Here is a 22,436-nt window from a genome sequence, read left to right as displayed (position 1 = left end):
TATTCCGCACTTTTCTTGACACTTTTTGTTCAATTATATGAAATGAAACAAAAACTGTCAAGAAAAGTGTGGAATAACTGGTAGGTTTCATGGCTCCACATCATTCTCTGCTTGCTTGAGCTGAGAACTTTTCAGTGGCCCCTTGTATGACCTTTGAAAACACATTAGTCCTGCCTTTATTGAGAAACTCCCTTAAACCTTTTGGCCCGGATTCTATATAGGACGCCCAGGAGGAGTGACCTATACAGAATCGAGCCTACACTAACCCCGATTCTGTAACCGGCGTCCATGATACAGACGTCGGTTAGAGAATTGGGTTAGGGTAGACATCGCCCACCTGACACCCCCCGATTGCCGGCAGGAGGGTGCCCAATCCCTCCTGCAGGAGGACACCTCCCTCCGGACCCCTTCCCCGTGCTAATGCCCCCCCTGCCGCACTAACACTCCCCAATGACCCCCCCAAACTAACCTCTTAATTGTTGGCCGGCTGGATGGGTCTTGGTGCAGTCCAGCTGGCAGGCCTGCCTTGTTGAAATGCCCCTTCCCCGCTAAGCCTAAGGCCTGATTGGCTCAGGCTCTACGAGCCTGGACCAATCAGGCCTTGGGCTTATCAGGTTCGGCTGGGAAGGGGCGGGCCCGCCTCATTTTGACGAGGTGGGCCTGCCAGCTGGACGGTTCCAAGACCCATTCAGCCGGCCAACAATTAAGAGGTTAGTTTGGGGAGAGAGATTGGGGGAATCATCGGGGAGTGCTAGCGTGGCGGAGGGGGCGTTAGCGCGGGGGGGTCTGGGGGGAGGCGTCCTCCGGGTTGGGCACCCTCCTGCTGGTGATCAGGGATGTCGGGTGGGTGGCATTCCGGCAGGAGGGGTTGGGCACCCTCCTGCTGGTGATCGGGGGGTGTCGGGTGGGCAGGCGGCTGCTATGCTTATTGCAGCAGGGAGATCCCTTGCCGTGATAACTATTGCAGCCTCTACTTACAATGTAGGCCAGCATTTTGCTGGCCTACATTGTAAGCGTCTCTTCCTCTACTAAGGAGATGCGTAGGGCCGCCTAAGTTCGCCTACGGCCCTTAGGCGGTCTTGCAGGCCTCCCTAGGCTCCCGGAGGCGCCTTCAATATAGGCGGCCTGCCCGGGGAGCATTTAAAAAAAACAAAACATGCATCCCGATTGGCTGATTAGACAGCTGTAGGACGCCTACAGCTGCCTAAAACCGGGACGCACTTTGCAGAATCAAGGCCTTTATGCTGTATGCCTTATTTTGTCACAAAAATGTAATCGCAACTTTATCTTCTTTGCTAAACACTATTTTGCTAAAACGAATCTTAATGGTCACTTCCTAAATGCATCATCCATCAGATGCAGGAGACGCGCCTGGCGTCCCACTTTAAAGTCTGATCAGTCATGTTACACCCTGAGGCAGCAGATTTGTGAAACGCTGGCCACCGTTGGTGTACAGATCAGCAGAAGATAAGTGGAAAAGTTTTTCTTCTATCTTTTGTTTTCGCTAGTAAAGCACAGCATAAAGCTTTTATCTTCATTGAAGGTTTGTTGCTGATGAGGTGACTTTAGCAAACCACTTTGGTGGAGGTGGGAGGGCCTTTGTCTGAGGCTTTTTCCTTCAGTCTGAATCAGTTAATAGCCTATAACGAACCAGAACATCAGCCCCCTTTATAATACCACAACATACCCAAATCATTAAATTATAAACCCCAACCCAATCACCAACCATGAACACTATATTCAATTTAAGGAACATTTCTAATCATATGTAAGCAGCACGGCACACAAACTGCTGTTAATATTTATTAATGTTGGAACTACCAGATGTACAATGTTATACCCTTTAATCCGCTGTATGTACAGTCTCTCTTTATTGTAACTACAGTTTATCTATATTGTAACTACAGTTTCTCTATATTGTAAACCACTTCTCTTTATTGTAAACCGCCTAGAAGTCGCAAGATAGTTGGCGGTATATAAAATAAAGTTATTATTATTATTATTATGCTGTTCTCATATTATACCATTGGATATTTCAGCATCAATTGAAATTGAAAGTGTTTATTATAATCATCCATTTTTATAACATCTTGCAGTAACACCTGTCAACAATGGTAATACATTTTTTAGAGGGGAGGGCAGGTTAATAGTACATTTGTTTTTGGGTTATTTGGAAAAATGTCAAAGGCCCTGTTTTTTCTGGAAACAAGCTTTGTGTTGTGCTCATTAGCCACCAGCTGTAGTTGTGAAAAAGCAGTAAAGATGACTTTAGGAAGGAAACTGAAAAAGAAAGGAGAAATTAGGTTCTTACCTGCTAATTTACTTTCTTTTAGCTTCTCCAGACCAGTAGAGGTTAATCTTTACGAATGGGACGTACCAAAGCAGTACCTCACACGGGCGGGACCCCCGAAGGGCTGACACCAGAACACACACACCGAACACCGCGTCCTGACGCGCCAGAACATCTACCCGAAAGAGTCTGACAAAGGAATACAAGGAAGACCAAACCGCAGCCTTACAAATGTCCACTGGAGGCACGAGCGACGACTCAGCCCAAGAAGCCGCCTGACCCCGAGTAGAATGAGCTTTGAGAAACTCCGGAACGGGCTGCTGCCCCAGAAGAGAAGCGGAAGCAATAGTCTCCTTGTTCTAGCATGCAATAGTAGCCTTAGAAGCGCCAGCCCCCCTAAGAGGACCAGTCAGAAGGACAAAGAGATGATTTTATTTCCTGATCTCCTGGGTCCGTTGCACATAAGAGCGAAAGACCCGACCAACATCCAACTTGCTCAGCTGTCTTTGCTCAGAAGAGCCCTCCCAACTACCCAAGACCGGGAGGACCACAGATTGATTGACATGAAAAGGAAAAACTACTTTCGGCAGAAAAGGAAGGAACAGGCCTCAAGACAACCTGCTCCCTAGAAAACTCCAAGGGAGCCCTACAAGAGAAAACCTGTAGCTCAGAAACACGCCTAGCGGAAGAAATGTCCACCAAAAAGACCGTCTTCAGAGTAAGGTCCTTCAAAGAGCAGCCGCCCAACAGTTCGAAGGGCGGGTGCATCAGAATAGAGAGAACCAGATTGAGATTCCAAGAAGGAAAAGAGGACCGCATGGGAGGCCTGAACACCTTGGCCGCCCGCAAAAAGCGAATCACATCAGGAATGACTGTCAAACGCTGACCCGTAACAAACCCCCGAAAGGCTGACAAGGCCACAAGCTGAACCCGGAGAGAAGCCGAAGCCAGGCCTCTATCCAGGCCATCTTGCAAGAACTCTAGGATGTTAGGCACAGAAACGCGAAGAGAGACCACTCCTCGCACCTGGCACCACCCCTCAAAGAAGTGCCAAATCCACACAGAAGCCTGAGAGGTAGAAAGCCTCCAGGACCCCAAGAGTGTAGAAATCATCCTATCTGAATACCCCTTCTTACCAAGGCGACCCCTTTCAAAAGCCAAGCCGTAAGACAGAAGGGAGACGGGTCGAACATGGGAATGGGACCCTGCGTCAGAAGGTCGTCCAAGGGAGGCAGAGGAAGAGGATCCACCACCAGAGTGTCACCAGATCTGCGTATCACGGATGCCGAGGCCAATCTGGAGCCACCAGAACCACCAGACCCAGATGGCGAACAATGCGGAGAAGAACTCTGCCCACTAATGGCCACGGAGGGAACATGCACAACAGCCCCTCTGTTGGCCATGGTTGAACCAGAGCATCCAGACCCTCGGCAAGTCCATCCCTGCGACGACTGAAGAAGCGGAACACCTCGGCATTGCCACTCGTGACCGTCAGGTCCATCAGGGACTGACCCCAAGCCTGCATTATCAACTGAAGAGCCACAGGGCTGAGACACCACTCTCTGTGATCTAAGATGTGACTGAGGAAGTTCGCCTGAACATTCTCCACCCCGGCCATGTGAGAGGCCGAGAGGTCCAGAAGGCGTGACTCCGCCCCAAAGCATGAGCCGAGCCGCCTCCTCCGCCACCTGAGCGCTCTTGGTGCCTCAACGATTGACATAAGCCACCGCTGTGGCATTGTCAGACCGGACTCTGACCGACTTGCCCATCAAGAGGGAGCAAAAGGCTAACAGCGCCAGAGGGACGGCTCTGGTCTCCAACATGTTGATCGACCAGGACGCCTCCTCCATGGACCAGGTGCCCTGAGCTGAGTGACCTAGACACTGAGCCCCCCCAACCGAGGAGACTGGCATCCGTGAGAAGCACCGTCCACTGCGATAGATCCAGACTCATCCTCTGGACCAGATGAGAGGTCTGGAGCCACCAAAGAAGACTGCAGCACGCCAAGCCTCGCAGAGGGACAGGGACCTCCAAACTGAGCCTCTGGGGTGACCATCTATGGAGTAGAGCATACTGAAGAGACATATGTGGGCCCGCGCCCACCTCACAACATCCAGGAACGCTGCCATCGACCCCAAGACTTGGAGGAAATCCTGCGCCCGAGGACACCGGGACGCCAAAAGAAGGCGAATCTGAGATTGCAATTTGCTTACCCGGGCCTCTGGAAGGAAGACCTTCCCCAAGGAGGTGTCGAACAGAACCCCAAGGTACTCCAGATGCTGAGCGGGGACCAACTGACTCTTGGAAAGGTTGACCACCCAGCCCAGTGACCGGAGAAACTCAACCACCCGAGCCGTAACTCGGGCGCTCTCCTGCAACGACTTTGCCCGAAACAACCAGTCATCCCAGAAGGGGTGCACCAGAATGCCCTCTGACTGCAATGCCGCCGTGACGACCACCATCAACTTGGCGAACGTCCGGGGAGTCGTGGCCAGGCCCAAGGGAAGCACACAGAACTGATAGTGCAGACCCAATATCGCAAAGCAAAGAAAGAGCTGAGGAGAGGCTCGAATGGAAACAGGCAAGTAGGCCTTCGCCAGAGCGAGAGAAGTCAGGAACTCCCCCGGCTGAACCGCCAGAAGGACAGACTGCAGTGTGTCCATGCGAATAAAAGGGAATTCTGAGAGTCCTGTTGACCTCAGTTTAAACCAAGGATGGGCCGAAAGGTCCCCTCCCTTTAGGGCCCCATAAAGGAAATGGCGTACCAGCCGATACCGCAGTCCTGAGGGGACACTGGACAACTGCTTTGAGATCTAGCAAGCGCTGAAGGACTGGCGAAAGGCTAGCGTCTCCCATGCCACCTGACATGGAGAGGCTAGATATGATCCGGCAGAGAGCGGGCAAAATTCAAGTACATAACCGTCCCGCACCACCACCAGGACCCACTGATCGGACGTGATCTTGGCCCACTTGGGAAACAAGTTGCGAAGCCGGGCACCCACGGGAACCAAAGGGGGCGCCGGCAAAGAGACATCGCGCAGGACAGGCAGCAGGGGAACTGGGGGGGAACTCCCAGCCCCCCGACGGGCCCCCTGAAAAGACTGCATGCGCTAAGCCAACCGACCCCGGGGAAAAACCGGAAGCCTGGAAAGAAGCAGTCCCATGCCCCAGGCGAAACTTGCGAAATTCCCGCAGACGCCCCCGGGCAATGCCAACCCGAGATGCCGGGCGGGCACGGTCCTCAGGCAGACGGGGCACCTCAGAGTCCGTCAGAGTCTGAACCACCGGAACTAAGTCCTCTCTAAACAAAAAACAACCCCCGAAAGGGAAATTTTGGGAAGTTCAGTTTTGGACGCGGCAACCGCCGACCAAGCGCGAAGCCACAAGGTACAGCGTGCGGCCACCAAAAGTCCCAGACTTAGCAGCACCAAGTCACAAAGAACAACCGAGAGGAACGAGGCAGTCATCTCAAACTTCACCACCTCCTGATCCACTAAGGACCAGTCATCAGACTCACGATCCAGGACATGCTCAGACCACCGAAACACGGTGCGAGCCACCAGCCCCACACAAATAGCCGCCTGGACCCCCAAGGCAGAGACATCAAAATTATACTTAAGAAGTGTCTCTAACGTACGCTCCTCAGAGACCCTAAGAGCAGAACCGTCCATAACAGGCACGGTATGCCGCTTAGGAAGTGCCGAGACCACCGCGTCCCCCATTGGCGAAATTAAGGTAGCCCTATCCCCCTCCAGGATGGGATACCCATGAGCCAAGGCGCACACCAAACGAAACGGCGCCCATAGGCCACTGCGCCAACACAAAATCCCGAAAATCCTGACGCACAGGAAAAGAGCGGGAAACAGGACAGACCCCCTGAAGCAGAGGGGCCCCCATACGCGGGGTCTCCGGTGGCGCAACTTTAAAAATGCAGCACCAAGGAGACCTGCTACATCAGGTCTAAAAGCTCATCCCTCTGAATAAAAAGCGCACCACGAAACCCGCCGCCCCGCTGCCAGCGGGCGTCCCCTCTAGAGGATCCTGGAAGCCCGCCAAAGCAGCCAGGTCCTCAACCATGCCAACACGCTCCTCCGACCACCAATTCGTAATCCAAGCCCCCCCGCGGGCGCTTGGATGAGGGAGGAGGAAGAGGGGATGCCAAACGAAAAGAGGGAGGCAAAGCCATAGGGGGCGCGGAGGGAAACCACCCCCGAAACCCCCAAGGTGCACGTGGGACCCCCAATTGTCTGCACAAAGAAAGAAATTAAATTGGGGACAAAAAACCCCAGCAGGGGTCCCTGCTGAAACCTGCCCCTGTGTTTGCAATACAGGGGGAAGGTCACCTGAGGTTGCAGACAAAATGGAGGGGCCAGACAGAGAAAATGGTGAAGTTCCCGCCAAAAATGCTCCCTCCATGGCCTGTAGCGGCTGAGAAGGCTGAACAGTCCCAGCCGCTAAAACAGGCAAGTCGGTATCAGCTGTCAAAAAAAATCAGCTGAGAGGGAATCCTTCGGGGAATCCCTCCGTGGGCGGTTGGGGAAGACCGGGCTTCCCCACTGCTCCCAGCCGACTCGCGAGGCACCATCGGCGGGGATCTCTGGGCGCCTGCAGCTGCTGCCGACGGAACTCCACCACCTCACCGGGCCAAACTACCGATTTCAGTCCGGCTGCGAGTGCCTCGCGGCTGGACCTAATTGTGTTCCACTCCCCTGGAGAAGGGCACAATTGCTCCATACGCGACCTAGCTATAAAAAAGTGCCGGTTAGATGAAAAAATACAGTAAAATACAGTTTTCTTAAAGGGAAACAACCCTCCAGACCAGCACTACCTCAGGATTTTTTTTTTTTACAGAACAGACTCCACAGGCTCTCGATGCAATATGCCTTGCTTGATTTAGGGGGCAAGGCTTACTGCTGAGGCTCCTCTAAAAAAATGTGGGGAGATGGAGGAAGTGGGGGGAGGGACCCCGCTCGAGACCCGCCAGATTTGACACCCCCGAGGTCGGACGGACCCCCAAACAGGGCCCGCCCAAGCTCTGTCCGGCCAAAAACAGGGACTAGAAACCCCCTAAACAAATTCCAACAGCCCTACCAAGAGAGATGGGTACAGATCACTCAACACCTGCTGGAGACTGAAAGAAGACTGATGTAAATAGAGAAGGGAGTATATTATATACTGTCCCACAGTTTTGTTTTCAGTCTCCACCTGCTGGTCATGATTGGATATATACCCATTCGTAAAGATTAACCTCTACTGGTCTAGAGAGTGCTAAAGAAAGAGAAAGTTTGCAACAATATTAGAACATAACACAGATGGAGTCCGAGGAGCAACCTGCTGAGAGAACACAGTAGTAAGTAGAAACTCTTAGGTGTGAATTTGCTCACGCCATCACCTCTTGCTATTAATGAGGATCACCAAGAGACTTGGGTCATGTACCAGGCGATGAAAGGCAGAAGCAAAAGAGGAGAGATTGAGAGGGGACATGATCGAAACATTCAAGGTACTGAAGGGGACATACTTAGTAGATAAGGAGAAATTAGGTTCTTACCTGCTAATTTACTTTCTTTTAGCTTCTCCAGACCAGTAGAGGTTAACTTTACGAATGGGGTATATATCTAATCATGACCAGCAGGTGGAGACTGAAAACAAAACTTTGGGACAGTATATACTATCCTCCCTTCTCTATTTCCCTCAGTCTGCCGAATAGCCAAGCAGAACCAAGAACTGGAAAACAGGAAGAAAACAATACTCCGAACAGGAGTAACAAATAACATACCCAAATGCTGTTGGAAAATGCAGAGGAGAAATACCCGAAGGAAAATGTCCCCACAGCTCGCCAGCTAAGCCAGCCGAGCCACAGCCGCTGTTCTTTAATTCTCCCCGGCCCTAGAAAAATACTAGAACCCGCAGCAAAAAACAAAAACTGCCCGCGAAAACAGCCCCAACAACAACAACAACAACAACAGACAGGGTGGGGACCTCTACTGGTCTGGAGAAGCTAAAAGAAAGTAAATTAGCAGGTAAGAACCTAATTTCTCCTTCTTTAGCACTCTCCAGACCAGTAGAGGTTAACTTTACGAATGGGACGTACCAAAGCAGTCCCTCTCACGGGCGGGACCCCCGAAGGGCCGATACCAGAACACGCTCACCGAACACCGCGTCCCGACGCGCCTGAACATCTACCCGATAATGTCTAACAAAAGAATACAAGGAGGACCAAACCGCAGCCTTACAAATATCCACCGGAGGCACGAGCGACGACTCAGCCCAAGAAGCCGCCTGACCCCGAGTGGAATGAGCCTTGAGAAACTCCGGAACAGGCTGCTGTTTCAGAAGATAAGCGGAAGCAATCGTCTCCTTGATCCAGCGCGCAATAGTAGCCTTAGAAGCGCCAGCTCCCCGACGAGGACCAGCCAGGAGGACAAAGAGATGATCGGACTTCCGGAATTCCTGGGTCCGCTGCACATCAGAGCGAAGGACCCGACCGACATCCAACTTGCGCAGCTGCCGTTGCTCAGAAGAGCCCTCCCGACCACCCAAGACCGGGAGAACCACCGATTGATTGACATGAAAAGAGAAACAACCTTCGGCAGAAAGGAAGGAACAGGCCGCAAGACGACCCGCTCCCTAGACAACTCCAAGAAGGGAGCCCTACAAGAGAAAGCCTGCAGCTCAGAAATACTCCTAGCAGAAGTAATGGCCACCAAAAAGACCGCCTTCAAAGAAAGGTCCTTCAAAGAACAGTCGTCCAAGGGCTCGAAAGGCGGGCGCACCAAAACAGAGAGAACCAGAGTAAGATCCCAAGAGGGAACCGAGGGCCGTAGGGGAGGCCTAAGCAACTTGGCCGCCCGCAGAAACCGAATCACATCAGGAAGAGCCGATAAACGCTGACCTGACACCAACCCTCGAAAGGTCGACAGGGCCGCAAGATGAACCCGGAGAGAAGACCAAGCCAGGCCTCTATCCAGGCCATCCTGCAAGAACTCTAGAATGTTAGGCAGAGAAGCGCGAAAAGAGGTCACTCCCCGCGCCCGACACCATTCCTCAAAGAGACGCCAAACCCGCACATAAGCCCAAGAGGTAGAAAGCCTCCGGGACCCCAACAGTGTAGCGATCACCTTGTCTGAATATCCCTTCTTGCTAAGGCGACCCCTTTCAAGAGCCACGCCGTAAGACAGAAGAGAGACGGGTCGAACAAGGGAATGGGACCCTGCATCAGAAGGTCGTCCGAGAGAGGCAGAGGAAGAGGAACCGCCACCAGGTGTCTCACCAGATCCGCATACCACGGACGTCGAGGCCAATCCGGAGCCACCAGCACCACCAAACCAGGATGGTGAACAATGCGAAGAAGCACTCTGCCCACCAGCGGCTAAGGAGGGAACACATACAACAGCCCCTCCGTTGGCCACGGCTGGACCAGAGCATCCAGACCCTCGGCCAGCCCTTCCCTGCGACGACTGAAGAAGCGGGGCACTTTGGCGTTGCCACTCGTGGCCATCAGGTCCATCAGGGGCTGCCCCCAATCTTGCACTATCAACCGAAACGCTCCGGCGCCGAGAAACCACTCTCCTGGATCCAGGAAGTGACGACTGAGGAAGTCTGCCTGAACATTTTCTACCCCGGCTATATGAGAAGCCGAGAGGTCCAGAAGATGGGACTCCGCCCAAACCATGAGCCGAGCCGCCTCCTGCGCCACAGGAGTGCTCTTGGTGCCCCCCTGACGATTGACATAAGCCACCGCCGTGGCATTGTCCGACAGGACTCTGACCGACTTGCCCAGCAAAAGGGAGTGGAAAGCTAACAGCGCCAGCCTGACCGCTCTGGTCTCCAACTCGTTGATCGACCAGGAGGCCTCCTCCGCGGACCAGGTGCCCCGAGCTGAGTGGCCCATAAACTGAGCCCCCCAACCGAGGAGACTCGCATCCGTAAGGAGCACCGTCCACTGCGGGAGATCCAGACCCACCCCCTGAACCAGGTGAGGGGTCCGGAGCCACCAGCGCAGACTGCAGCGCGCCAAACCTCGCAGGGGAACCGGAACATCCAAATCTTGCCTCCGGGGAGACCACCTCCGGAGCAGAGCATACTGAAGAGGACGCATGTGGGCCCGCGCCCACCTCACCACGTCCAGGGACGCCGCCATTGACCCCAGGACTTGGAGGAAATCTCGCGCCCGAGGACCCCGGGACGCCAAAAGCAGGCGAATCTGAGATTGCAATTTGCTCACCCGGGCCTCTGGAAGGAAGACCTTCCCCAAGGAGATGTCGAACATAACCCCAAGGCACTCCAGACGCTGAGCCGGGACCAACCGACTCTTGGAAAGGTTGACCACCCAGCCCAGCGACCGGAGAAACTCCACCACCCGAGCCGTAACCCGGGAGCTCTCCTGCAACGACTTTGCCCGAATCAACCAGTCGTCCAGGTAGGGGAGAACCAGGATGCCCACCGACCGCAAGGCTGCCGCGACGACCACCATTACCGTGGTGAACGTCCGAGGAGCCGTGGCCAGACCAAAGGGAAGCGCACAGAACTGAAAGTGCCGCCCCAAGATCGCAAAGCGAAGGAAGTGCTGATGAGAGGCCCGAATTGGAACCTGCAAGTAGGCCTCCGTCAGATCGAGAGACATCCAGGATGGGCCGTAAGGTCCCCTCCTTTATGGCCACCACAAAGTAAATGGAGTACCTGCCGGTGCCCCACTCCGTAGGGGACACCGGCACCACTGCCTCGAGATCTAGCAAACGCTGAAGGGTCTGACGAAAAGCCTGCGTCTTCCATGGAGTCTGACATGGAGAAGCGAGGAAAAGGTCCGGCAGAGAGCGGGTAAACTCCAGAGCGTAACCGTCCCGCACCACCTCAAGGACCCACTGATCGGACGCGATCTCGGCCCATTTGGGGAAAAATTTGCGCAGCCGGGCCCCCACCGGAACCAAAGGGGGCGCCGGCAAGGAGTCATTGCGCAGGACGGGAAGCGGGGGAACCGGCGGAGGGATTCCCTGCCCCCCGACGGGCCCCCCGAAAGGGCTGCATGCGCTGGAAGAACCGACCCCGGGAAAAACCCTGAGCCGGGAAAGAAGCAGCCCCACGCCCCGGGCGATACTTGCGAAATTCCCGCAAACGCCCCCGGGCAGCCCCACACCTAGACGCAGGGCGGGCACGGTCCTCAGGCAGACGGGGCACCTTCGAGTCCGTCAGAGTCTGAATCAACTCATCTAATTCCTCTCCAAACAAAAAGACCCCCTAAAGGGAACTTTAGTAAACTTAGCTTTGGACGCAGAATCCGCCGCCCAAGCGCGCAGCCACAAAATACGCCGCGCGGCCATGCCATAGACTTAGCCGAAATCCGCACCAAGTCATAAAGAGCATCTGAGAGGAACGAGGCAGCCATCGCAATCTTCGCTACCTCCTGATCCACTAGAGACCAGTCATCAGACTCCCGATCCAGGACACGCTCAGCCCACCGAAACACGGCGCGAGCGACTAGCTCCCCACAAACAGCCGCCTGGACCCCAAAGGCAGAGACATCAAAATCATACTTAAGAAGAGTCTCTAACGCACGCGCCTCCGAGACCCTAAGAGCAGAACCGTCCATAACAGGCACGGTATGCCGCTTAGGAAGTGCCGAGACCACCGCGTTCCCCATTGGCGAAATTAAGGTAGCCCTACCTCCCTCCGGGACGGGATACCCAAGAGCCAAGGCGCACACCAAACGAAACTGCGCCCATAGGCCACTGCGCCAACACAAAATCCCGCAAATCCTGACGCACAGGAAAAGAGCGGGAACCAGGACAGACCCCCTGAAGCAGAGGGGCCCCCATACGCGGGGTCTCCGGCGGCGCCACTGCAAAAATGCAGCACCAAGGAGACCTGCTACACAGGTCTAAAAGCTCATCCCTCTGAATAAAAAAGCGCACCACGGACGCATCTGCTCTGGAAGACGGGAAACCCGCCGCCCCGCTGCCAACAGGCGTCCCCTCTAGAGGATCCTGGAATCCCGCCAAAGCAGCCAGGTCCTCAACCAGGCCAACACGCTCCTCCGCCCACCAATTCGCAATCCAAGCCCCCCCGCGGGCGCTTGGATGAGGGAGGAGGAAGAGGGGACGCCAAACGAAAAGAGGGAGGCAAAGCCATAGGGGGCGCGGAGGGAAACCCCCCCCCGAAACCCCCCAGGCGCACGTGGGACCCCCAAAAGTCCGCACAAAGAAAGAAAATAAATTGGGGGCAAAAAACCCCTGGGGGTCCCCAGGGACTCCCTGCCCCAGCAGGGGTCCAAGCTGAAACCTGCCCCTGTGTTCGCCATACAGGGGGAAGGTCACCTGAGGTTGCAGACAAAATGGAGGGGCCAGACAAAGAAAATGGCGAAGTTCCCGCCAAAAATGCTCCCTCCATGGCCTGTAGCGGCTGAGAAGACTGAACAGTCCCAGCCGCTAAGACAGGCAAGTCGGCATCAGCTGTCAAAAAATCAGCTGAGAGGGAATCCTTCGGGGAATCCCTCCGTGGGCGGTTGTGGAAGACCGGGCTTCCCCACTGCTCCAAGCCGACTCGCGAGGCACCATCGGCGGGGAGCTCTGGGCGCCTGCAGCCGCTGCCGACGGAGCTCCACCACCTCACCGACCCAAACCGCCGAGTTCAGGCCGGCCGCGAGTGCCTCGCGGCTGGACTAAAATTGTGGCCTACTCCCCCGGAGAAGGGCACAATTGCTCCAGACGCGACCTAGCTATAAAAAAGTGCTGGTTACATGAAAAAATACAGTAAAATACAGTTTTCTTAAAGGGAAACAACCCTTCAGACCAGCACTACCTCAGGATTTTTTTTTTTTTTTTTTTTTTACAGAACAGACTCCACAGGCTCTCGAAGCAATATGCCTTGCTTGACTTAGGGGGCAAGGCTTACTGCTGAGGCTCCTCTAAAAAAATGTGGGGAGGTGGAGGAAGTGGGGGGAGGGACCCCGCTCGTGACCCGCCGGGTTTGACACCCCCGAGGTCGGACGGACCCCCAAACAGGGCCCGACCAAGCTCCGTCCGGCCAAAAACAGGGACAATAAACCCCTAAACAAATTCCAACAGCCCTACCAAGAGAGATGGGTACAGATCACTCAACACCTGCTGGAGACTGAAAGAAGACTGAGGGAAATAGAGAAGGGAGGATAGTATATACTGTCCCAAAGTTTTGTTTTCAGTCTCCACCTGCTGGTCATGATTAGATATATACCCCATTCGTAAAGTTAACCTCTACTGGTCTGGAGAGTGCTAAAGAAAACCAGGTTGTTCACCCTCTCCAAGGTAGAGAGAACGAGAGGGCACTCTTTAAAGTTAAAAGGGGACAGATTCCGTACGAACGTAAGGAAGTTCTTCTTCACCCAGAGTGTCAGAAAACTGGAACGCTCTTCTGGAGGCTGTTATAGGGGAAAACACCCTCCAGGATTCAAGACAAATCCTCCAGGATTAGACAAGTTCCTGCTGAACAAGGACGTACGCTGATAGGGCTAGTTTCAGTAAGGGTGCTGGTCTTTGACCAGAGGGCTGCCGCGTGAGCGGACTGCGGCAATTCTTATGTTCTTAATACACAGTGTTCTTTGAGTAAGGACAAGGGAGCTAAAAGAGCAACTGACCTTGAGCTCTCTTTCTCATTTACATTTTTATTGGGTTGATAAAAACAAAACCGTTCCGTTGTTTAGAAATGCAGGCCCATAATTTCTTCAGAAACAGCCCCCCTTCTCTCTTAGCAGTGAGATCACAAATAGCTATATATCATTTCCTCCCCTGATTTGGAGCACTCCCTTAGTCATACCCTTTTGGTTATAGGCTATGCATACCATAACACTCTTGACAATTCTTACCCCCCACCTTCCTGTGTGGCATCCCAAGCTACAAAGGGCTGCAGGCCTGCACTTGACCTCTCTTGCTGAGTAGATGTCAGAAAGCTATCAGAATAAAATGCCAAAGGGTCTGGTTGAGGAAGGGGCACAAATTCAAACACACCCATCACCTGATAATGGTTCCAAGTCCTTCTAGCCTCATTAAGTATTAGCGCGAGAGATCTATCATATACCCAAAAGTGCCACTCAGGGATAGAGTTTTCTGTAGTCACCACGTAGGGAGCCTTTAAAAAGAATATTCACCCATTGCATCCCTTCCACGTTGAAGTAATTTAGATACAATTAAAAAAGGTAAAAAAATAGAATACTTTACTTTTTGCCCATTGAAATATTCACCTCCAAAGAGAATCAACTCATCTTTCTCAGGATGTGCAGACAAGGAGGCGTTTAACCTGCAGGAGGCAAAGGAAAAACAATCAGTATATAGAGATGTTACCCGCTCCCACAGCGAACCCTCTTACAGAGCTCTTAGATACTATTTTGTTCTCTTATAGCAGGCATTGCTGCAGCGGTTCATCTCACAGAGAGCTCAGAGATAGAAATACCCCATTACAGTAAATATACTTAAGACTCCATGTTCAACACTCACTGGAGAACCCCTCAACGTTACAGTCGTACAAAACACACGGAAAGTTCAGTGGACCGCCAAGCCTGCCCTGATCGTACTCAATCTGTGCTCTTTTTCCTCCCTTCTCCTTGTCCCAAGCTAGAAGTCTGTCACTGTTCTAGTTTTGGTTCAGATGGCCACCACCCTTACTGAAAAAAAGCAGCAATGTCTTATACTCAGTTCCCTCTAAGGACCAGGTTGGTTCTTCAAAACATTCCTTACGTTATCCTATGGTAATTCATTACAGAACACACTCATAAAAGTATTTACTGAAATAACATATTTAAAATATTAGGCTCCGCAAGACTGTATAAATAAAAATATTTCCATTTACAGATATCATGTATCACGTTTCAAGTTCATTTAAAATGTATTATACCGCCCATTCGAGCCTTCTAGGCGGTGTACAAGAATGTATAACAATATACCAATTAAAATGTAATTTAATCAAAAACAAGCCAAGGGAAAAGACAATTTAAGGACAAAGACGAACGGGAACAAAAGGGAAGAGGAGATTGGAACTACAATTAATAGAAAGAAAAAGAACAGAAAACACTTAAGGGGAAAAACAAAAGGTTGGGGAACTGAACTCCATACCTAAAAAAGGATATAACCCTGCTGGAAAGGGTGCAGAGGCGAGCCACGAAGCTAGTAAAGGGTATGGAAAATTTGAGCTACAAAGAACGTCTTGGAAAACTGGGATTGTTCACCCTCGAAAAGAGGAGACTGCGAGGGGATATGATAGAGACTTTTAAAATACTAAAAGGATTTGACATAATAGAGCAAGAAACATCATTATTCACTTTGTCAAATGTGACATGGACAAGAGGTCATGGACTGAAACTGAGGGGCAGCAGGCTCAGGACAAATGTCAGGAAGTTCTGTTTCGCACAGCGAGTGGTGGACGCTTGGAATGCTCTCCCGGAGGAGGCTATGACGGAGACTACCATTCTGGGTTTCAAGCGCAAGTTGGATGCACACCTCCTTGCAAAACACATTGAGGGATACGGGTAATCAAGTTCTCCATCTGGGAGCACCTGACTTGGCCTCCGCGTGTGCGGGTCGCCAGACTAGATGGACCTAGGGTCTGATCCGGTGAAGGTGTTCTTATGTTATGTTATGAAAGTAGAAATATTTCTGAAATCTAAGTCGATGAGGAATCCGTGCAGTGCACAATTTTAGATCATCGCTTCTGTGTCTTAGGTTTGGCTCTCAGCGGGGTGGTGGGTGTTTGGGGGGGGGGGGCATGGTGGTAATCCACTAATGCAGTAAGGGTCTGGATTACTGTTTAGATAGACTGACAGTTGCTGAGAAAAAAAAAAATAAAATCAATAAAGCATGTACTTGTTACTTGGCAAAGCCGAAATATGCAGAGAAAACTGGGTAGATACAGAGCAAAAAGTGTTTCCCTCCTTCCTCTCTCCTTTCCACAAATTATTAACACTGTCCAGACGGACACTCTTTCTTGACTGCAGATGTATTTTAATCTTCACTAAGGCCCCTTTTATCAAGCCGCGTTAGAGTGTTTTTTATCATCAGCCACTGGGATAAAAGCTCCAACGCTCAGAGGAATTCCTATGAGTTTCAGAGCTTTTACCGCAGCGGCCAGCAATAAAAAAAACTAACACAGCTTGATAAAAGGGGGCCTAAATTGCTTAAGTGTCCAGCTTCTAGCTATTCCTGTTGCTATGTGAAACATATGAGGAGTTTTTAGTAGTCCACTTTTCATTTTCTCACCTGGAAGACCGAGCATCGCTCAAAGAAGTAGGTGAGCTGGAGGGAGGCGGGAGCAAAGGCTACAGAGACCGTGCCTTAGCAACCTTCAGTCCTGCTTTTCCCAGCAGTCTACTGGCTGGCTAAAGATCCTTACAAATGTCTGACCAATGGGCTGCAGTTCCCTTGGTATCACTTTCCATGCCTCCACCAGCTTGCATTAACTTTAGCTGTGTCGTATCTCTTCCCTCAGCCTCTCTTCCTCTCACAACCCCTTACCTACACTGCAGCCCTTCTTCCTTAGCCAGCCAATCAGCTGCAGAGGAGACAAGACCAATAGGTGATCAGACATCATCCTTCAATCCCAGCGGCTAAGCTTCCTTACAAATGTCAGACCAATGGGCTGCAGGGGGAGGCCTTAGCAACCTTCAGTCCTGCTTTTCCCTGCATCCTATTGGCTGACTAAGCTTCTAAGCTTTGTTAGGAATGTCTGATCAATGGGAACAGTGGAAAAATCTTCCAAATGAATTTTGCCGATCTCCAGACTTAGCTAAATTGCTTTCTCGCACCCAAAAACCCTAGACTCACCCCATTTCATAAAAATCCTTAGGGCCGTTTTCAAGATAAAATTTATCTACACCCATATACACATGCAGATATAAAAAGGATGGAGTCAGTCCAGAGGAAGGCTACTAAAATGGTGCATGGTCTTCGTCATAATGACAGACTTATAGATTTCAATCTCTATACTTTGGAGGGGAGATGTGAAAGAGACGTTTAAATACCTACATGACGTAAATGCGCGAGTCAAGTCTTTTATTTGAAAGGAAGCTCTGAAATGAAGTTAAGGCTCAGGAGTAATCTAAGGAGATACTTTTTTACAGAAATGGTGGTAGATGCATGGAACAGTCTCCTGGAAAAGGTGGTGGAGACAGAGACTGTGTCTGAGTTCAAGAGGGCCTGGGGTAGGCACGTGGGTTCTCTTAGAAAGTGGTTGGGCAGACTGGATGGGCCATTTGGCCTTTATCTGCCATCGTGTTTCTATACAATTATTGCTCACTTTAAAGTATAAAATTCTCAACTGTTCACAAAGTTCCTTTCCAAAAGAAGTTTCATCTTTCTTAAACAAACTGTAGTATCCGTTGACCAATCTGGTGAGCTGTTGACGTTCAAAGGCAATCATCCATATTGGATGGAGTCACAAACACAGCGTATTCTTGCAATTTGTGGTCTGGAAACTTCCTATCCATATGATCACACATCTGCTTAATAAACTGAAGAATGGAAGCACCGGCTACAGAAGTGTTGAAAGTTAAAACAGCCTCACTGAAATAACCCTTTTCTCCCAGATGTTGTGACTTTAGCTTTGGCAAACTGAAAAGCTTCCTCTGTTTTCAAGGAACCTACATAGTAATATAGTGAATCTAGTTGCCAGAGGACATAATATGAGGTTGCGAGGTGGTAGACTTAGGAGTAATGCCAGGAAATACTTCACCACGGAGAGGGTGGTGGGTGCCTGGAGTGCCCTCCCTGCGGAGATGGTACAGGCAAAAACAGTGACCGAGTTCAAGAATGCATGGGATAGACACAGAGGATCCAGGAAGAGAACAATCCTGACAGAAGACATCATCAGATCAAGAACTATAACTTGGTGCAGGAGAGATGCTTAAACGCAGCCCTAGCAGTGTAAAAGCGAAGCGGGCATAAGAACATAAGAATTGCCGCTGCTGGGTCAGACCAGTGGTCCATCGTGCCCAGCAGTCCGCTCACATGGAGACCCTCTGGTCAAAGTCCAGGGCCCTAACTGAGACTAGCCCTATCTGAGTACGTTCCAGTTCAGCAGGAACTTGTCTAACTTTGTCTTGAATCCCTGGAGGGTGTTTTCCCCTATGACAGACTCTGGAAGAGCATTCCAGTTTTCTACCGCTCTCTGGATGAAGAAGAACTTCCTTACGTTCGTACAGAATCTGTCCCCTTTCAACTTTAGAGAGGGCCCTTTCGTTCTTCCTGATGGAAGCTGGATGGACTTTTATGACAGTTTGGGACGGGCTAGAGTTAGCTTTGACGGCAACTCCAGCATTGGGGCAATATGGCCAATACCAGACGGCCTTCTATGGTCTGTGTCCTGTATATGGCAAGACAGATCAGAAGCAAGTATGCATGTTTTAGACCAGTGTTCTTCAACCTTTTTACACCTATGGACCGGTAGAAATAAAATAATTAGTTTGTGGACCGGCAGTTGAAGAACACTGGGCTAAGTCATGGGCCAGACCCCCACCTATCTCTACCCAATCTCCACCCCAGACCCCGCCCCATAATAGTACTAACTGTAACACTATTTTTTCCATTCATTTTTCATATATACACACAATATAATCTTATTAACAACACATAATGGTTAACCACAAAATTAAACTACACAAAGCACACTGACAGCAGATGTAAATTCTCAAAACCGACATAATTCAATCACTACATTCAAAAATAAAATCATTCCCCCCTACCTTTGTTGTCTCCCTCCCTCTATGCTATGCCTTACCTTCTGGACTGCTCCCGCCTGGCCATTTTATGCTGCCCCCAGTGTTATCTTCAGGCCGACTCCCTCTTCCTCACTGATGCAGTGCACAAAGCTGCGGGCAGCGGATCCTTGTGCGTCCCATGCCTCATCTGGAAGCCTTACCTCTGACATTGCAACGTCAGAGAGAAGGCTTCCGGTTCAGGCGCAGGACACGCGTAGGAGCCACTGCCCGTGGCTTTGTGCACTGAATCAGTGAGGAAGAGGGAGCTGGCTCGAAGATAACGCCGCATCGATCGCATCATGGACCGGCGGTTGACGAACACTGTTTTGGGTCTGATGTACGTGCCGGCCCTGTGGATTGGCAGAAAATTTCTGTGGACCGGCACCAGTCCACGGACCGGTGGTTGAAGAACACGGTTTTAGACCACATTCATATCATCCCGAGTACAGGTCTTGCTTATGGTGGGGTGGGGGAGGGAAGGACATCTTACCGCTTCTCCATCTCTGGAAAAGATTTGTTTGTAGATTAATATCCTTCAAGTATTTAAACATCTGTATCATATCTCCTCTATCCTTTCTTTCCTCTATGGCAGGGGTGGCAAAGTCCCTCCTTGAGGGCCGCAATCCAGTCGGGTTTTCAGGATTTCCCCAATGAATATGCATGAGATCTATTAGCATACAATGAAAGCCGTGCATGCAAATATATCTCATGCATAACCATTGGGGAAATCCTGAAAACCCGACTGGATTGCGGCCCTCGAGGAGGGACTTTGCCACCCCTGCTCTACGGTATACATATTCAGGCATTCAAGCCTCTTTTCATGCGTCTCTCAGCGCAATCCCAATATCATTTTGTCTACCTTCCTCTGGACCGCTTCAAGTCTTCTCACATCCTTAGCAAGATACGATCTCCAGAGCGAAACACAGTATCCCAAGTGGGGCCTCACCAGTGACTGGCACAGGGGCACTAGCACCTCCATTTTTCTGCTGGCGATTCCTCTCTATGCAGCCCAACATCCTTCTGTCTACGGCCACCGCTCGGTTACATTGTTTTTCAGCCTTGAGGTCCTGGGACACTATCACACCAAGGTCCCTTCTCCCAGTTCCTGCAAATTAGATCACTCTGCACTTCTTCATATTAAATTTTATCTGCCAAATCTTAGGCCATTCTTCTAGCTTTCACAGATCTTCTTTGAATTTTACAAAGTACTGCTAAATCACTTAGAGCATCATGAAAGATAACCAATGCTACAAAATATTCTGCTGTATTTAATTTGTCAAGACAAGCCCTAAGTCACTGTCTTCATCAACTTGTTTTCTGCAATGTTCTATCAATGTGTCACAGTTCTTGACTAAAAGCACTTACTGCAAAATACCTAGACAGCCATCTGACCCCGTTCAGAGATTTCAGTGAAATTACTTCACAGTTTGCCACCTTAGCCATTTCATTCAACTGTACCTTTCTCAGACTAGATCTGCAAAACACTGTGTAGATAATGTATAGAAACACTTCAGAATCCTCAAACAAACGAGGGTCATTTCATAAATAATGCACACTATTTTTTTTAATTTACACGTTTTGTTTTTTTTCAAGTATTTCTTTACAATCCTTCAGTATAGTCTCCCTGCTTTGCAATGACTGAATCCCAAAGTCCGGGAAGCTTCATTATTCCATCCAAGACACCGTTTTTGTTCAGTTGCCAAATGGCTCAGGTACTGGCAGAAAAAAGCTCTTCCAGAGATGCAAAATGATCTCCACACATAGTGATGTAGGCAGCTGTCCAGGCCTACCTTGGTAATGAGACCTCGCACGCTATATACTGGTTTCAATAAGTATATATTTATTTAGTCAATCAGTAACAGCTTACAGGAATAAATCATTCAGCATATAGCGTAACAGAAGAATAATAATAATAATAATAACTTTATTCTTATATACCGCCAACAATCTTGCGACTTCTAGGCGGTTTACAATGAGGATAAATTGCACAGACATCGAATTACAGAGTGTAGCGGTGAATATCTGATAGTAGCAACAGAAGGTGATCTCCAGGCCTAGAGATCCTCTGATGTCTGTTCTGTCCTCTCCCTTCTAAAGGCCTGGTTTTTATACATTTCTTAGTGGCCAACACCACGTTAGCCTACATCACATGATATATCCTTATTGGCTACTTTCCTATGCATTACTGCCTAGTTACATTCCTTTATTGGCTGGTTGACCAGCGTCATGTTATATGTTCACTCTGTTTACCGTGAGACCTAACCTTTCCCCGAAATGTCTGTTTCCATACCATATAAGCCTTTCCGAGCACAAGACCCCCTCCCAACTGCAAATATCTCTGACACGTGCTATTTCTTGAGAACTTTATCTTCTGAGAATTTTTATCTTTGGACCATGGTCTGTGTTTATCTCTTCATGGTATCTGGCTGGGTGGGCCTTGGTACAAAACCACAGCAAACCCACAGCCTCAGAACCTGTTGCTTTTTCTCTAGTTTTACTGATACAGTAGCTAACTTTTGCTTAAAAACTGAGTATTTCTTCATTCTTGCAAGCCTTCTGGTAAATTGTGTGCAATATCTTTTTACAGTTAATCTACTGTTTGCATCAGCTACAGAGATAAATAAGGTAAATGTCATTTGCAGGGGGGGAGGGAAGTTTTTCTGTAGAGAGAAAAGTGAGCTTCTGGGTTTTTCCTTATCCCACTTCACCTGGTTCAATGTCAGGACTTACAGGGATCCTTCAGAACGTCCATGCTTTTTCTTCTTTCCATCTCTCTCCTCCTCTCAATAGGTTGTTTCAACTTTGGAAAAAGGTTGAAGTCTGGTGGACTCAGGTCTGAACTGTAGGGAACATGAGGTAACAGATCGGAGAAGGTTATCATGCCGCTGTACCGGCCCATGGTACGCCCCTACCTGGAATACTGCATCCAGCACTGGTCGCTGTACATGAAGGACGACACAGTACTACTCAAAAGGGTCCAGAGAAGAGCGACTAAAATGGTTAAGGGCTGGAGAAGTTGCCATACAGTGAGAGGTTAGAGAAACTGGGCCTCTTCTCCCTGAAAAGAGGAGACTGAGAGGGGACATGATCGAAACATTCAAAATACTGAAGGGAATAGACTTAGCAGATAAAGACAGGTTGTTCACCCTCTCCAAGGTAGAGAGAACGAGAGGGCACTCTCTAAAGTTAAAAGGGGACAGATTCCATACAAATGTAAGGAAGTTCTTCTTCACCCAGAGAGTGGTAGAAAACTGGAACGCTCTTCCGGAGGCTGTTATAGGGGAAAACACCCTCCAGGGATTCAAGACAAAGTTAGACAAGTTCCTGGTGAACCAGAACCTACGCAGGTAAGGCTAGACTCAGTTAGGGCACTGGTCTTTGACCTAAGGGCCGCCACAAGAGCAGACTGCTAGGCACGATGGACCACTGGTCTGA

General features: G+C 50.3%; 1 protein-coding gene across 1 annotated transcript in view; it reads right to left on the bottom strand.

Moving 5' to 3' along the window:
- Window positions 1–22,436, bottom strand: part of KLHDC4 (kelch domain containing 4) — a 132,721-nt gene that overhangs the window by 66,410 nt on the left and 43,875 nt on the right. The window contains exon 5 of the mRNA XM_033941294.1: window positions 14,476–14,554. Coding sequence (XP_033797185.1) covers window positions 14,476–14,554 — 79 coding nt within the window. The remainder of the gene's footprint in view (window positions 1–14,475; window positions 14,555–22,436) is intronic.

The sequence above is a fragment of the Geotrypetes seraphini genome, chromosome 4 (genome assembly GCF_902459505.1).
Source record: "Geotrypetes seraphini chromosome 4, aGeoSer1.1, whole genome shotgun sequence".
Classification (NCBI taxonomy): Eukaryota; Metazoa; Chordata; class Amphibia; order Gymnophiona; family Dermophiidae; genus Geotrypetes; species Geotrypetes seraphini.
The sequence above is the reverse complement of the archived record's forward strand: the minus strand, read 5'-3'. Positions and strand labels throughout refer to the sequence as shown.